Raw genomic sequence first — 18,527 nt, 5'->3', positions numbered from 1 at the left:
TTGGGCAGCAGAACAAAGTAATAATTAAAAAAAAAAAAAAAATACATTAAGCTTTTATTAAGCATCGAATTGATGTTTTCTAGAATAAGACCAAGAATACAATTCTGCCTAGCAACAAGAAGCAACAATTAAGAAAATAATTTTTCACAAATTACTGAACAGGTTTATCATTTAGTCAGTCTTTGTAACTATTATTGATTGTTGGCTCGTGTGAATGGCAGACAAAATACGTCAAATATATTTAAAAATATTCTACCCAAAAAGAAGTAGCCTCATTCTTTCTTTCATCACTCCGACTCTTAGCCCGTTTTCTTTTCTTTCAGGGAGCCTCCCGCAGATGTGTCTCGCTATCTCCAGAGAAGTATTTCTTCTTTTAGCTCCTACGGATGCCCTCTGCAATGTCGCTCTCACCGCGCCTTTGTCTGCTTTTAATTTGAGCCTTTCGTCCCGCTGAGCACCTTTTCTCCTCCATGTCATAAGCAAGATCCCCGTCACTGTAAATAAATGGCACTTTGCTAGGAAAAGGTGGAAAGGTGGTGCGGTGAATATAAACTCAGCTGGTTTTATTTTTACACTTCTGATGTAACGAACGTTAAGGTTTCCGATTTTTTGGGACCTGATAATAAAAGTCAGGAATAAAAAAAAAAATCATTTTACATTTTGTCATGGAAAAAAAATGCATTGTTACGATTTAGCTTTCACTGTATATGTAAATATATAATACATCCGTGATGGAAAATTGTCCCTGCGACTCAGTCACATCCAATCCATTCGCGCAAAGATCCGCAGACTGATTCAATGCAAAATTCTTTCGACAAACAACACGACAGGGTCATCTTATGTTTACCAATTTAATCCATCCTTAAACATGCAATCGTTGATGTACATTTACTAAAGCGGCCTTATTTGATTGGGCAAGCCGATAGTGAGCAACGAACCAGGATGAGCAAACATGAAACGCCAAAATTGTGTCCTGACCTTGCTTCTCAGGATGAGTGGGATTTAGACTGGCAAACTCCACAAAGCACCACTCAAAGGATTGCGTAAAATTGGAGCAAACGTGACCAAATTCTCCAAAGCGGGAGAGTTAAACTCATTTTTGTGGATGAGCCACATCGTTGTGATGGTTTCCCTCAGAGGGCCATTATGACTGTGAAGCAATATTGCATTGTCACATACGCACAACAAATTGATGGAAAGCCAGTTTTGAAATCAGAAGCCAGGAAGTAATTGTTTGTTCAACAATTTATTTTAAAAGTGGAAGATTGCATACCTCAACGTGCTAGAAACAGGATGTTGACACACTTGATGTACCCTTCGCGGGCCACATAAAATGAGGTTGCGGGCCAGATCTGGCCCCCGGACCTTGAGTTTGACACCCGCGGATTATAACTACATTATAACGTCTTCCTCTCCAATATTGAGGCGATCATTTTGATATTTTTCAGAGATTTATATAGTATGTTAGCTTGAGTAGAGAATTTGGGTGACGATTGATCACAGTTTTTTTTCTCGGTCAGGACTCCCAAGGCTCTCGTTCCGAAAAATGAATCTACCCATCTGGCATTGCGCTAAGTTTGCCATGGTGCTTTTGGTGTAGTTCTACTTTGCCATGTGTGGCTTACTGCAGCCAGGGGGATATAAGGGGCAAATTGCATTCAGCTGTCAAACTTAGTGGGCGCATTTGCGCTGGGTATGTCATTAGCACAATATCCTTTGTGAATATGACGTCAACATGGAGCAAACTGAAAGTGCAAATGAAGTGCAACTGAAGGTGTTATCAGCGGCCGCAGTTCCTAAAGGTGAAATCACAGACTATCCCCCAGAGATGGGCAGGAATTCGGAAACCGCTGTCGTTAGCCGATGAAACTTTTTGTGATGAAAATTAAGGACGGAAGCTCTTGAAAAGGATGGGGACGCCCCAGCCACTTCCAAATACAGTGGCTGGGGCATTTATTTAATCGACTGCAGGTGAGGGGAAGGCGCAGAAATAGTATGCTGCCACTACAATCCATGTCTAGTAAAAGTGGAATTTAAAAACAACTGAGAAAATGTTATTAGTTTGGCATTACATCAAAATAAAACTCCACTTTGGAAAACAAAGCGCCCTCTACTGGCCACTGTGTAATCTGCCTTTTTTTGTTTTGACTCTACTGGTTCGCGCACTCATTATTTAACTTTCCCACCCACCCTTATTAGGCAGGCTGCTTGCTCTTGTTGCCTCGCTCGTTTTCCCATGTCAGCCCTCTAGCTTCGGCTTCATAACGACTGTCTGCAGATTCCAGCCACAATGGGGCCCCTCGTCCTATATACGAACTAAGTGGAGAGGTGGGTGGATGCTCGCCACCGAATCAATCGGCAGATGATGGCGAGGACCTGACAGCGAGGAGAGAGAGAGTAAATATGGAAAAAGGTAAATGCTGCCCAAGAGAGAGTGGACAACATTTATCTGGAATGTTAAGGAAAGGGTGAGAGGATTGTAGAGGAGTTTAAAGAGCACGGAGATGATGGGGAGCTGTTTCGCAAGGGTTCATGCACCAAATTCAAGCACTTTTCAACTAAAGTGAAAGAGCCCCCGAGGTTGTACAAGTCAGAAACTCACTAACATTAGCAAGGAGAAACACTTCTAAATTTGCAGGAAGGGTATGAGGCAAGACCTCAATTCAGTGAGCATCAAAGCCTTGTTTTTCTCTGGCTTTTAGGGACATAGAAGCCAAATGAAGAAGCCAGCTCCAGCGTTAACAAATATGCCAGTAATGCATTACTCCAAAATGTACACATTTTCAAGTCATGACTTATTTAACATATACATTTTCACACTTAAGTAATCGTACCATAGCTACTCTTCAAACAAAATTAACCGTTACATTGGAAAAGACGTATTTATTTCTATATGCAAGTAAAGTCAACACTTTTACTAAAGATGTAACGATTAATCGAAAATCGATTTAAAATGGAATTAAACTGCTCAAAATATACATCGATGTAAAAAAATAAAATAATGGATTCACAACGCCAAGTTGATACGATATAAATGCAGATGTTGAAAGTGATATTTGGATCAGCTTACAGTCAAATCTGTTCTGTACATTTATTTATTTTCGGGTTTAGTCCGGACACTAACAAAACACTGATAACGAGACAAAAATGTAGTTATTTTTTTGTTTTCAATTTATTTTTTTAGGTATCAGTTTTAAGAAGTACAAAATTCAGATAGTACAATAAAAACATCTTACCGTAAAATAAATAAATAAAATTAAATAAAAAAAAAAAAATCAAGAATAAAACAGAAAAACACTTGATTGGATAAAAATATGCCTTTCTTTAGATTTTATTTAAAAATGCATTTTTTAAAATTTTTCATTTTTAATAAAAAACAAGCAATGTTAAGGGAAATCCAGAGAGGGCTCTATTTTTTCTTAAAATAAGTATATAAGTCAAAAAGGTTGTTATTATTTTAGTTTAATAAAAAATATATTATTATTATTATTATTATTATTATTATTATTATTAAATGTCACTGTTAAAAATGCTCTTCCAAGTAAATGGCAAAACCAGGTTTCCATTCTTTTTAAGCAGGATTGTCTGTGTGCTCAATGTAACTATCAAAGTAACTTGTATTCTATATATTTTAAAGCAAAATCACCCATCAGCAAATAAAAATGCAATTTGTAAAGCACTTTCAAACAACTTCATCCGAGATTTTCAAGAATGTCAGACACCAATTGTAAGTGAAAGTTATCCTGGTTGGGTAAACTTCAGAAGACCAGAATGAGACGATAAACTTCCCTGAAACATTGCGAACAAACACCATCTCTGTGAGATGTGAGTGAGAAGTGAGAAGCATGGGAATGAAAAAAAAAAAAAAAAAAGATGGCAAAGTGTGAGCTCAGCAAGCGAAGATCTCAAACGGAGAGAAAGATTTTGTATTTTCCACTAAAAGCGTCATGGGTGAGCAAAGGGTGTTCAGCGGAGAGAAAGTGAGAAAGGCTGAATTATTGAGGCCAGACGTGTGTCGGCACATGAGGTACATTCGCAGCGACGATGCCCGCCTGCTGTCACGAAGTTTCGATGGAGCCAGGAGCACACTGTGGCTGTTTTGTTACCCAGATTTGTTGTGTTAACAAGCTGCTGCGGTGCACTTTTACAGTCACTGTTGGTGAAAATGAGAATAAAATAAAAAAAGTGTTTGGGGTGACTTTCTGTTTGGCCCATCAGGGGTGGCCACAGCAAGTCGCTCACCTGAATTGTTTGGCACAGTTTTTATACTCGGATGCCCTTCCGAAACGGAATTATCCGGGACTCAAAAAACGACACGAGCAGTGGCAGCAAAAGAACAAAGCAATACTATTTCTTGTGCAATGTGCAAGTTTTGAACATGTTTTCTCGTAAGCGACGTGACAAATAATATTTGAGAAGCTTAAGAGCAATTTTGAGAAACAGAGCCTGAGTATTTTATACTTATATATGTTTTATATATCAAATATATTTTTTTGTTCTACATTGTTGCCGATGTTGAATGTTCTAAAGAATAAAAACTAATTTCCTCTTAAAAAAATATATTTTTTTTATGATGCTATATCGCAGGGGTGGGCAAACTTTATGATTGGCGGGCCACATTGGGTTCTAAAATTTGACAGAGGGGCCGGACCACGAGCAGATAGATGGAGTGTTTTGGTAACCTCACCTCATCGGAGAGAAAAAATACAAATAAATTGTAAATCAAAGTGAACAAAATCACTACAGCAATATGTATGTCTTTGAAAAACCACAGTATTTCGAAAATAAAACATTAACAAGGTTTCTTCATTTAATTTTTTTCAAGTCGGCGGGCCTCATTAAAACGTTTAACGGGCCGCGTGTGGCCCCCGGGCCGTAGGTTGCCCACGCCTGCAGCATGAAAAGAAAATAAAAAAACATCAATGATACCGGTTTATCATGATAGTTTTAGGGGAAGTATATAATACTAAAAAATGTTTTATCGGGACAGTCCTCAGTGAATATCGAGTGGAAATAGCTTCGGATAAAAAGAGAAGAACAACAGACAAATTCTTGAGTGTTACATCCCAACATGTTCAAAAGTCATAACACAGACACAGAGCACGTCAAGCGCCAAAACTTTTGAGTAAGTAAGCACGGCTTGTGAAATTGTGAAAATGTCAAATAAAGAACCTTATGATGAACAGTTTGTTAGTTCTCTCATTTATTTCAAGTCACAACTCAAACCACATTTGTTTAAAGAAGCCTAGTCATGATCACCCTCATCAATTTCTGTCATTGCTGTCTCTCTTAATTCATTGTAACGACTTTTGTCAGTCTTTTTCCTGCTAGTTGTATTAATATCATAAATTCATGTCTTTTGTACGGAGACCTTGAGTGACAGAAAGGCACCTTGAAATAAAAACGTATTATTAGTTTTAATCATTTACCAGTCCATATTACCGAAAAAGACACGCAAGTAATTTTGTCTATTAGGAGTGAACCTTTAAAACACCAAAGAAAAAAAAAAGTTAGGCACACTAAAACATTCAGGGTACTTTCACAATATCTGTAATCGCCGTTCAGTACATTAATCGTTTTTTTTTTTTCGATTCTTATGTTTTATTAAGATCGTGACGAGCCACGTTCAAAATCACTTCTATAATTGCCCAGCCCTACGTTAAAATGTGGCGTTAGGGATACATCCATCCATCGATGCATCCATTTTCTATTGCGCTTGTCCTCATTAGTGTCTCAGGTGAGCTGGAGCCTGGACGAGAATTCCGCACCCTGGACTGGATGCTAGCCGATTGCAGTGCACATATAAACAACTATTCCAGGGATGATAAACTGGCATCCCACTGGATACAGAATAAAGAACTTTGTGCCAATTTTTTAATGCGCTTAATTTGTCATGAAATAAGGAGGGAAGGGGCCGCGCCTGGCCGTGAAACATGACTGTCAGTCAACATTCCAATTAGTTTAGACTACAGCCATGGGATGTCTATTTATAGACATGGCTGTAAATCCCACCCAAAAAAAATAAAAAAATAAAAAAATCATGCACTGTCCCATTACTGCTGGACCTGACTGATTTGGGTAACACAGAATGGTGGCATCAACCTGAGGTGAGCGAGAAGGAGAAGACAAGAGGAGCAGAGGAGGAGACCGAACGTGAAGGACGTGAAGAAGAGGGAGAGTGACAGCGGGAGAGACGTGCAGGAGGAGGCGGGCGCTCTGATGTGAATCGTGTTCGCACCGCTGTTCACAAGCATCCTGTCATCTTCATGAATAAGTCACATGCCAAATGCTCTCACCACTCCATGCACGCCACCATCAACACACACACACACACACACACATGCTCCAAGAGCAAATTCGATTAAATTATTGGAAAAGAAATTGTCTAGCCTTGTGTCAAACTCTCACAATTAGAAAACTCTTTAGTGATGATGGAAAAGTAACATTTAAGTTGCTTGCACCCCTACCCCACTGTTACGTAACAAGGATGCTAATTTACATATAAACCACGCCCACACTAAGTAAGTTTCTCTATCCTGAACTGGAGGCTAGGCTGTGTGAAGATCCAGTGGCACTTTCAAACGATGATCAGACTACACTGTCTGAAACCCGAATTTACAGAGACACTAAAAACACCCACAAGCTCGGCTCCAATAAGGACTACGTTGTCCAAAACACAATGTTACAGCCTCAAGGTAAGCATAGCTGCATTTCCAATTCACTGATGCAACAACATTCGCTACTAACGAGCGGCACATGCTGACTGTTTGTGAAGCTGATGCGGTCGGCGTAGGGGTATTTGTGTTTGGAGTCTGCTGCATGCGCCACATATACTGATCCACATACTAACCTTGTTGCCCCCACCAGGGAAAATATAACCCATGCTGTTTTTGTGAGGGCTCTCGTCTGCTTCACAGTTCTCCGTTGCTTTATTTTTAGATTTGTGCAGCGAGCCACAGCGCTGCCTCTATCATTGTCATAGTAATTAAATCTTTCTTCCGGCTATAATGGCCCATCAGCATGTGAGGCAGTATGAAACAGTGCCACCCCTCAAAACAGGCTAATCAGCAGGTGTGTAAAGTGCATTATTATTCTTGATCAATGGAGTCACACACCTTAATAAAAACAAAAGGGAAAAGTGTGAAAAAGAAGCATTTTCATCATACAGTAAATGCATAATGGAATAAAAAAAAAATGCATAATATAATTTCTGTGCTACTATTTTAACCACCAAAGGGGTGCAGCAGCCGAGCTAATTTTGGCCTCACAGTTTGGCAGGCAGGAAGTCACCCTGGCTGCTCTTATCTCATGATTTATAGCAACTAATTAAAGCTTAACGCACGCATTAATAACAAATGCTCAAACTTTTCATACGTATTCTCTTGTAGCAGCTGTCCACAAGCTATGCCCAAAGACACAAGCAAATAAAAAAACATTTTCAAGCAGAACCAGCAACACACTGCAATGTATGTAGCCACCAATCATATCCCAAAGCGTGTTTGTATGAGTGTGCGTTGATGACACAAACAAGTTGAGAGCAAGGTGAGAAAAAAAACGAGAAAGTTCATCAAAAGGTGAAAATGCGGGGAGTGATGATTTAAAACATTATCATCATCATCACTGTGTAAATGGTTGGCAGCAACCAAGATGGTGAGAAGAAATAAAAATAAAAAGTAACAAAAGAAGAATAGCAAAAGTCATGAAATGCAAAAGAGAAAGCGTCCTTATCAAAATTCGATTTCAGATTTACTCCTGTCTAACTCGGAATATACACTTCAATACGTGAACCATGCGGTATATATTCATACATGCTCTCAGTGTAACTTTGCTTTACTTAAAAGAGGAGTTCGAAAGTCGAACATATTTGTTGAATAGCATCAACATTGTTAACCAGCGACTTCCTGAAACCTTTGCAAATTGTACAGAATTAATGTATGCCACAGTCTACGTCACTCGCCGCCATAAAAGTTCCCAGAACTTGTTACACATGCACTTGGTGTCTCATGATAAAGTTTAGAAAAGAGTGAAAACGTTCTCAATTGCTTTGTTCTTCTTTTCAAGGCATCCAGTTCTGATAAAACTGCGATGGTGGTCACTAGTGATGGGAAAATGAAGCTTCAAATTTGCTTCATGAACCAGTTGTTGTATTTTTGGCTCCTCTAGATGGCACTGTTGGTTTAAATAAAGGGTTTATAATATTGAACAGAGACTGCCATCTACAGGAGTCCAAAAATACCACAACTGGTTCATGAAGCAGATTGGAAGCATCATTTACCCATCACTAATGGTAACATCCACACAGGTTTGCCAGAGTCATTCACGCCAAAAACCAACAGTGACACAAAACCTCGTTAGTAAACCGGATGACAACTCGGCTCAATGAGCATCAAGCAGCAAAAAATTCTTTCCAAGTGTTATTTGTTTTTTTTTTATTAAGACTCCAGATTCACTCTTATTACTTAATTGCTATCAAAATAAAGTACTGTTAGTTTTCAACTGGTTTACTTCTTTTTCCACAAAGTATGAATGCATGTTAGGAAAACGACCTTCACACAATTGTTTTTTTTTTGGTTTTTAGATCTAAATTGTAATAACGTTTGTTTACATGTGTACGATTCATTTTAATGTTAATTTCAAATTCGCCTGTACTTTTATGGGGGATTTTACAGATGAAGTGCCATTTTTAGGGATAATTTAAAGACTTCACTTTGGAAAATTGAATGCAAGGACACGCAGGACACCCTGCAATGAGCAACATATTCAAATATTCAATCTGCGTGAAACTGACGGTAACCAACCTCACAGACAGTTTTGTGTCATTTCTCTTGGGGAAAATGTGTCCATTAATAATCGTCGCAAACTAATACCGTCAACCATGGAGGTTAAATCATTTTGGCTGCAAAACCGTAGGATTCAAGACACTACTTTGGTTCATATCGAGATTGAATTTACTGCAAATAAACCACAATAAAAGCACTGCATTCCAGTTGAATATCTGTTTTGTATCCCCTATGTGCCGAGTCACTTGGATGAAAAGCAGCATCTGCTATTTTTGTTTCCGAAGAAGAAATACTCTTGCGGCCCACTGCCTACCTTTAACTGCTACCTGGTGCCCACCTCAGGCTGCCGCTGGTGGACGAGGTGATAAATCAAACCTCCCAAGACGTCACCTAAACTCTTATCCTTTAACCCAGGGTAGCAAGGCTAGTGTAAACCATGGTCAACATATCACTTCGGCCATAGTCCTCTGGCTCTGCGGCTGACCCGTAGGTTAATAGAAACATTGTCAGGCTTTTATATGCGCTCAGCCATACAGCAAGGAGGAGAGCGGAGTAAAAGGGGAAGAACACCAAAGGAAAGAAGGACGGCGGTGGCGAACAATATGCTGACTAAGCTCCGAAAACAGGCAGGAAGCCATCGCACAGCTTCCACCCACCAAAAAAATAAATAAAAAAAAAAAAAACCCTTTTGGAGTAAACAGCAGGGAAAAGACAACATTTTAAACAGGATGGGGGCTGACAGATGCGTGGGGAGGGTGCACAATGAAACGGGGACAAAGATAAATCGAGGTGGTGTCTAATGCGCTCCCGTCCTTACCTGATGAATGAAATCATTTAGACTAAAATAGAAGAAACGGCACAAAATTGCTTTGGCTAACGAGAATCTTCCCTCTCATCAATTCTACTTCTTGTTTCATCTGTTGTGTTTTAAACATATGTAAGCATTACAGCGCACGAGATCTTAGCTTGGGGAAGTAGACCGCCACGTTGAATTTTACGATACATGTTAAAAGATCTGAGGTTGCGGTACAAATCCGTAGAATTGAGTTTATAGACGAATTTTTTTCTAGTGTACAACTAACATTGGCCATTTGGCAAATTAGACGGCTATATTTATACTTTAGCAAATCTTCTTGCGGGCCGGATTAGACCTGTTTGCAGGCCAGATCTGGCCCGCGGGCCGCATCTTTGACGCCCCTTGTTTAATAGCATAATTTCATAAGATTTTGTACAAAATGACGCTGTAGCTTCTTCCAACCAAGGAGATATAAAAAAAAAAAATCACAATAATGCATCACAGGGTCAAGCTACCAGCTTTAGAGAATCTGTATTAAGTGTACAGGAAAATGTCGTGCAATGCCACTATTGATTGTTTGACTGATTAACGGTTGATCGTAGATAACATGGAGATACTAGACGCAGATGTGCAGCACACATTCTATTCCTATCCATCCAGTCATTATCGATATTATAAGAAATTCTTCACATATAGACAAACAATTATTCGCTACCACATTTACATCTATGGGCAATTTTGAATCTTTAATGAACGGAAAAGTGGAAGCAAGCGGCAGGAAATGGAAAAAACATGCAAGCATGGGGGGGGGGGACATGCAAGCTCCACACAGGAAGGCTGGAACAGAGATTGGAACCAGAGATTTCTCAACTCTGAAGGTTAACCACCATCAAATGGTCCTGCCAAATCACATCCCTATAAGTGAAAAAAAAAAAAAAAAAAAAGGTCACCACTAACCACTGCATAACTGAGAGTATGTGCAGGTGTAAAACCACTTTGATCAAAATGAAGACCTCTCATTCATTTATAAAGAGCACTTGAGAATTGAATGACTCACTTTTAAGAAATTGTGAGAGAATATTTTGAATCATACAACACATCGCTAGGTAAGTAGGTGGCATTTTTAAAGATAAGGCCTTGATCGGGAATATATTCAGTTTGCAGGGAACGAAAGATTGTAATCGAAGTACATTCCCCAACAAATGTCATTCACAAAGCAACGTTGTGGAATTTCTCTCAGAGGAACCTTCTTTCGGCCGTTGAATTTCATGCGGACAATTGAGTGCTTTTAAATTTCCAAAGACTTCCACTTAGATATCCGGAGAGGGAAATGACGATACAGATGACATTCAGGTAGAAGATGCGAACTGAAGAATGACTTGGCCATGAGCATGCACGTATGTGTGTGTGTGTGTGTGTGTGTGTGTGTGTGTGTGTGTGTGTGTGCGCTACAAAGCGTTATTTTGTGGGTGGTAAAGATTTGCATCATCTCAAGCTTAATGCTCCGGTCTCTTCCTATCGCTTCCTTCCTTTCCTCTGCCTCAGAGCTGCAGATAAATTATAGATGCTTTTTAGAAAAGGGCAATATTCAGCATCCCAAACAAACTGAGCGGCGATGGACATGAAAAGAGCAAGCAACCAACAAAAGTGCTGATGGTGAGATAGTGAAGAGTTAACTTTGCATGGGAGCCGGTGGCTAGGAAAGGAAAACCTGGAAAGAGTTTTATTTCGAGGTCAACTGCGGAGTGAAGTGCCACCGAAAGGTGCCACTTAAAAAAAACATACCGCTAAAAAAATTTCAATTGTCTTGTTTAGGCTCACTTTGTCTCTTTTCCCCACATTTTATGTTACGGCCATATTCCCAAATACAATAAATTTGTGTTTTTCATTAGAATTCTACCCAAAATGTCCAATATGCTAAATTTAAGTCATTAAAATGTATTATTATGTTATTACTTCTACAGCTCGGCTGGGATGAACGTTATTACGCAAATATGACCGAGCGAGGCATTAACGGAGGTGGCAAAAGTACTCACACTCTGTATTTTAGTAGAAGATACAAGTGTACAAAAATATTTGGTAAAGGTTTAATTACTGATTCAACTTCTGCACTAAAATAGAAGTTAATAAGTGCAGTGTACTTTGGCATGAGAGTAAAAAAAAAAATAATAATAATTTAATTACAGTGTCATTTATTCTGTTGGTGTAATGAAAAAAATATATATATTAACTACTCTCTTTTAACATCTTTTTATTTTATGATCATCAACCACAAAGGTTGAAAAAAGTGCAATTTCTTTGCATGCAAGCCATTTGAGGCAAAAACAACAGGTTCATTAAATAACCTGTAACAATCACATAATGAAGCATCTTACAGCAGACGAACGCAGTTGGCATCACATTGACGCCGGCAGTTTGCAAATAAATCAATGCATTCGTGAAGAGTGCCGTTTCCCACACTGCCACCGAGTAACACACTTGTTTTGTGCGCGCGTGAGTGTGTGTGAGAGTCACTTCCTGGCTGAGAGTCTTGAAGTTAGGAGAATCTTCCCTAATCCTGCAGTAAATTGAGAGTTAGCACTTGTGAGTGTCACTTCATGCGTGTAATGCATGCGGATTATGGGCTATCCACATTAAATGGACAAGAAAGAAAAGCATAAATGCAGTTTGGAGGCAGGAAGATTTAAAGGAAACATGCAGAGTTCTTCGTGGCTTTATAAATGATTTCCAACATTCCTCGGTCAAATACACAATGATTAAAAAAAATAAAAATCATACAGCACACTTATAGGGAAAGTTCGCAATAAAAAAAAAAATCACATTGTCATATTTCTTTAAACTGTCAAAATCTGACCTCTCTGGCAAGATCTTGTACCGTGAAGAAGATTTTTAAGAACCCAAGGCGCCGGAGGAAAAACAACGACTATATTTTTTTACGACCATAAGGCGTGCCATATAAAAAGGCGCAGTCTCGGTTATGCTATTTCTATATTTAACACAAGCAAATGGCGCACCGTGTTATTGGGCGCAGGAATGATAAAAACATACGTTAGCTTAAATCATACGGTAGCATAGATGCAAGCTAAAACATCCGCAAGCATGTTTTTAAAAAGGCGACGGTAGGAAAACTGAGATCGGTTCGTAGTTTATTGAAGTATTTAACTCATTTACTCCCATTGACGGATAAAGACGTCAAAGATCCTTTTATTTTATTTTTTTTTTTACACGGCTGGTAGTGAATGAGTTAACATTGCCGGGTCCCATCTCATTACAGTGCAAAAGAAGACAGTCCAAGCAGTCACCTTAGCCCAAACATCAACAATCCATTCACAAATTGTGGTGTAACTCGCCCGGCACTGCCTCCCAGTCTTAGAAAAGCTGTGTTTGCTTCACTGAAGCTGGTAGAAAATCCATATCTGGAAATTAAAAAAAAAAAAAAAATGAACATCCCACATTTTCTGACAACAGCGAAAGCTTTGCTGACCCTGACCACACACCACTGCGAGAACCCCAAACTATCATGCTAGACAGGTGGCAATGTGTTACACAGTCCAGACAACAAATGTGTTATATGTATCACATCATCACACACATTTGTGATTTACCGATGACGTGCCAGATGTACACTCAACACGACGCCACCGCAAACTGCCGCCATGTATGCCGTACAGAACACCTGCCTATGTCCTCCCGGGGGTGACAAAGGCGCCCAAAGACAACCCCAAGTGAGGACACCACTAAATGAAGCTCACACTCTGAAATCCATCAGGCACGCTCACACACTTGGCCTCCCGACGGACGCCGCGGTCGCATCTGTCCGCCGCGGTGAGTGAGAAACAATTACGACGTGAGGAAAAATAAGGCTTGCCAATGGTTTTTTTTCCTCTCTTTTGCTGCGATTCTCTCCTCCTGGTGATTTGCGATTGTGTTCATGGTGAACAGATGTATTCCGAGTATACGATGGTCCCAAACGCGTCGCCACTAGAGGGCAGCACAGTGTTGTTCTAACAATGTGATTCACCCCTTTTTGTATACGTACACATACTCACACAGACCAAAAAGCTATTACAGACAAAAAAGTAACGGCGTCTGGTTTTGACCCACTCGTGGAAATGTGACACAGCCCAAGAGACGACAACACACTTGCGTGAGAGCCACAATGAAAATCAGCCCAACTCTGAACCAGGAAGGAGCAGCGAAGGAGCTGGCCCAAAGCATCAGCCAACTAAGCAGCTTCTCAGGACTTCTCGGCATTTTTTTTTTCCCGTATGTGCCCGTGGGTGGACAGGACTGACATGTGAGAGGCAGAAAATATCAAATATGATTGCCTAACTATGATCAATGAGAAACAATCACTAACACACCTCAAGATAATCACGCAGGATAATCTTTCAGAGATATCAGAGAATTGGAACTTTGCTAACTTGTGCCGCTTTATCAATCCCGATTGATCTCGAACCAAAAGTCTTCAAGATTTTTAATTGTTATTATCAGAACAAGGATCGCATTAATCTTCCATCATATCTGACAAAGCGTAATTATGGTAGCTGTTAGTACGTTATTGAAGTTATTGCCTTGTCTGCCGTGATTTTCAAGCCATCTTTTTCAAAACTATGATGTCACTCTCAGTCTTTCGCTTCTACTGTGATGATATCAGAACGAGTTCCAAGAGTGGTGAAGTAAGCAGAGCGCTTCTTCTTCTTCTTCTTTTTGCACGGGTGCACACGCTTCAGCAAAGGCCAGATTGTCAGTGTTACCCCGCGATGGCTCATGACAACACCGGTCTACGCCACCGCGACTAAACAGACCTTGTTTGCGACGGCTGCCACAACGCCTCAAACATCCCAGTCGGCGTATCCAAGGCGACAGATCGGCTCGAGTGTGTTTGCTTTGAGGCGGAACACATGGCCGGACCGTCGCCTGGCGCTGAGGAAATGGCGCCTTGGTGTCGTACAACAACTCTGTCCCTCAACTTAAGAAACACCCAGCATTCCGATATTACTAATTACTGAAAATCATTGTGACTATTTGGACAGGTTGGAGCTGTAAAAGTCTTGTCGTGAACTAGTGATGGCTAAATGAAGCTTCAAATCCGCTCCATGAACCAGTTGTAGTATTTTTGGACTCCTGTAGATGGCGCTCTCGGTTCAACATTGGGCTGAAAGCAAATTTTTTTCTAAACCCTTTATTTAAACCAACAGTGCCATCTAGAGGACTCAAAAATACAACAGCTGGTTCATGAAGCAACTTTGAAGCTTCATTTTTTCCATCACTATCGTGAACCTCGAATGTTGAATCCAAAAAAAGAGAGAAGAAGAGTATGCACGTGAAGTTATGTAAAGGTGAGAGACTCACGAGCAGCATCACCATACACTTGCATGTTCTCTTTTTTTCCCCAAAGTGTTCAATGGTTAACTTCTTTTGAAATCCATTGAAAAATATGCGTGAGGCTCATCCGCATCTCATGACACAGTCGAGATTCTCCAGGTCAGGTGTGGTACGCGGGTGATACGTGAAGAAGCGCTGAATTAAATTGCTGCACAGGGTTATTGTGTCTTAAACATTGCTTTAATCAAGTCATTTGTTAAAGACAGTTCAGTTGTATTTAACTTTGATCTTTTAGAACTGCCTGATTACAAAACTGAATTTTGGGACAATTTAACTTAAACATGTTTGCAATATGATTTCATTGATGTTGACTCTTTCACTCCCTCGCTATCTGTCTCTTTCACGCCCCACTCAGTCAAGGCAGACAGCCACCCCGCACTGAGTTGCGGTTTTTTCCCCGCCGAGCTTTTGTTCATGCGTTATTCAATTGCTCTCCTAATGTCTCTTGATCTGGATGTAAAGTGCCTTGGGATGATAACGTGGAGTGAATTAAAGCAATATTACTAATAAAAAAAAATAATGAAAAACTTTGTAGAATTCAATACAACTTTATTCATAAAGCGCATTTCACAACAGCTGGAGGTGTAACAAAGCACTTTCCATATGGTGTAATATAAATTAGCGGCAACACAAATGAAAACACATCAACAATAGAACAGCTTCATGTTGAGCCGAAAGCTAAAGAATAAAAAAGGGTCTTCAAAGTTTGAAAAGTAGACAGAGAGAGGAGCTTGCCTAACATTTAATGGGAACTCAATCCATAGGGAAGGATCGGCAACCGAAATGCATAGGAGGTCGCTGATCTATTCCTGGAAACTGAACACTTTATATATATTCCCAGGTGAATTTGGACTTTTTCTAACAAAATGAAATGTGCGAAGTGAAGCTCGTGGCAAATGAAGCTTTATGTTGTGATGTGAATGTGAATTTGTGGCCCAAATGAAGTAGGAAGACTGCATTGTAATTTCTACATTTTCCCTAAGGACGTTTTTTTTTTTGTGTGTGTGTGTGTGTTTTCCCTCTGCGCTAAGCAGCGCTGACTTTTCCCGTCTGTATCACAACAAGATGATTTGTCAACAAATAACAAAATGCGAATCATGCCCACTCTCTTTCAATCAATCTTCCACTTACGCGAAGGTGTAACCTGCAATTTATAATGATCTTGTCATCCAAACTTAAATGGCAGTTTCCATCCAGAACAGCCCTCCGGAGAACATTATTTTGACAACGTGACCAAGTAATGACTAATTCGATTGCGTTATCCGTACGCAATGACACAAAGACTTGTCGTTTTGATGACACTGACATGTTCAGTGATGCAAATATTTACTTTTGAGAGCTGTATTCAAGAAAATGGCTATTCCTATGAATGGTTTTGAGAAACGCACTTAAATGTTTTGCAAATTTCTATCCTGATCAATTTAGGAAAAAGTGTATTATGCCATTGCTCTCCCAAAAAAACAATCAAATTCCACAGCCTCACCAAAAATTCAACAAATTGCTTCTCAGCCCAAACGGATGCAGGGCATGTTGACATAGTGCACAAATAATTTAGAAAACATGTCATTCCTACCGTAAACACCTTGGCTGCGGGCAAGGGGATAGATGCTAGAAAACAACAAAATCCACAAAAACTCCATGTTCAGCTGCGCTCCGTCATAACCTAAACAAAGGAATACAGAGGACAACCTGTCACTTTTTAAAAAAAAATGAGTGATTGCTGTCACACAGATATAAAAATGAAGACATACCACAGTAAGCCTTTTTGGCCAATTGTTTTTTTTTTTTCCTCTATTCTAAACCTTTAAGCCGTGAAAGTAATATTCCCGAACAAGCTCCCACTGCACGGCCTACAAAATTTCATTCAATTTAAGGGCGGGTAATTCAATCACAAATGGTGGATTATAGGAAGCTTACAAGCAAGGCATGTTAGAGCATCAGAGACAGTTATGCATTGTATTTGGGAGTACTTTAGCGTGACTGTCCTCTCGTCATTGTGAAGTAGGTCCAGGTCAGTACCGGAGCGGGACTGCAGTAATCATGGGGGATGTCATGCACTTCAGCCACACACACAAACATTTGCTGTAATGGTAAAGAGACGCAAAACACGAACATCTCAAAGGACATAATATTTGGTACACTTGCACAATCGTGGCATCAAAGCGCATTTTTTTTTTAGACACTGTCAGTGATGTAACGTTTCTAACAAACTGTTGCGCTGTTCCTAATATTTTGAGCCTCTAAAAGTTAACCAGAATATTAGAGACCCACTACAAAGCAGTGCAGCTTCCAATGAGCAAAAAAAAACATGACTACTACACGTGTTTTCCACTGTTTTCGCACTTTCTGGATGCGCAATAAGGTTACCAAAATATTAGGAACTCCTCTTAGCAAACAGCGCAGTTGAATTAAATGTTAAATTGATCTAAAATTAGCATTACACTCTTTGCCCACGCAACCATTCTCCACCAGAGTGCCGTCCATGCATGATCATCAGGTGTGCTGCAGGAAACTCTAAATTAGTCTGAAAATTATTTTATTTTCTACACATCATTTATGTTTGCTAAACTGTCTCTAGCAGTGGCGAATAAAGACATGCAGAGCAATTAAATGCTTCTTTTGCTAAATCGCAGTAATTAATCTGGGCATCCGCTTTTTGTGACAATTTTGTTCGGTGGTGTGCATGAGTTTGGTTTTTAATTAAAAAAATATGTACCTGGAATCAATAAAATGTAAGGGAACACTATTATAAACGCATTTTGTGCATCCAGCTCTTAAGTGTGAAGGTGTTCCTAATGTTGTGACCAGAGGTTTGCCTGTTACTTCGCAGCTTCTCACTGTTGGAAAACCTAAAAAAAAAAACGGAGGGTGCGAATACTTTTTCCTCAACAAAAATGACTCGGATGTTGAAATGCTCTAAGATCCAAGATTTTTTTTTTAATTACAGTAAAATATTCATGCCAGTTTCAAAGATAGCACTGCGCGCGGCATGACGCCCATATTTCCCCCCAAACGTCGTGTTTCTCATTCTAATGAGGGAAATATCAGCCCCAAAAAAAATCGATAAAGAAACGCGAGGAAGATTAGATAAACAACTAAGCCCACGAGTCAGAGGGTTCAACACGATAGCCGTGTGTCCGTCTACCTTATCTCCGAGCGGTCCTGCGGGTCAGGCAGCTCCCCGGCGCAGCGCGCTCTCGCGGGCTCCGCTCACTAATTCCCACCGCCGAAGCTTCTGCACCACGAGAAAAGTTAGAAATCCTCCCGGAAATCACTTGAACGACTTGAAAGAAATCTCTTCGGTGGCTTCGACACTTTTACACCAGCTCCAATCCAGGCTGCCGACATTGAAAACCAAAAAGCTCCAAACCAATAAAAGCACTTGTCCTCACACAGTCCTCCAATTGTTGTGCGCAAGGACGGTGTAACTCTTAAAAGGCTTGTGTGTGGCTGTGGGTGTTGGGGTGGAGCGGCGTGGACCTCCGCTCTGGTGAGGAGGCTCAATCAGAGCCGTGTCTGTGGACTCCAAGTGATGCTGGCCAAGTGCGAGATGTGCGCAGACT

At 40.1% G+C, this 18,527-nt stretch overlaps 1 protein-coding gene across 2 annotated transcripts in view; it reads right to left on the bottom strand.

Moving 5' to 3' along the window:
• mdga1 (MAM domain containing glycosylphosphatidylinositol anchor 1) overlaps positions 1–18,527 on the bottom strand; it is a 148,919-nt gene extending 130,392 nt beyond the window's left edge. For both annotated transcript variants that reach the window (XM_088296407.1, XM_088296408.1), the window contains exons 1-2: positions 18,110–18,527; positions 16,538–16,627 (exon numbers count right to left, since the gene is read on the bottom strand). In XM_088296407.1, the coding sequence (XP_088152533.1) occupies positions 16,538–16,604 (67 nt within the window). In that variant the 5' untranslated portion in view covers positions 16,605–16,627; positions 18,110–18,527. The remainder of the gene's footprint in view (positions 1–16,537; positions 16,628–18,109) is intronic.

The sequence above is a fragment of the Idiotropiscis lumnitzeri genome, chromosome 5 (assembly GCF_059441095.1).
Source record: "Idiotropiscis lumnitzeri isolate Australia: NSW breed Sydney's pygmy pipehorse chromosome 5, RoL_Ilum_1.0, whole genome shotgun sequence".
In the NCBI taxonomy this organism is placed as follows: Eukaryota; Metazoa; Chordata; class Actinopteri; order Syngnathiformes; family Syngnathidae; genus Idiotropiscis; species Idiotropiscis lumnitzeri.
This window is presented reverse-complemented; position numbering and strand designations above follow the sequence as displayed.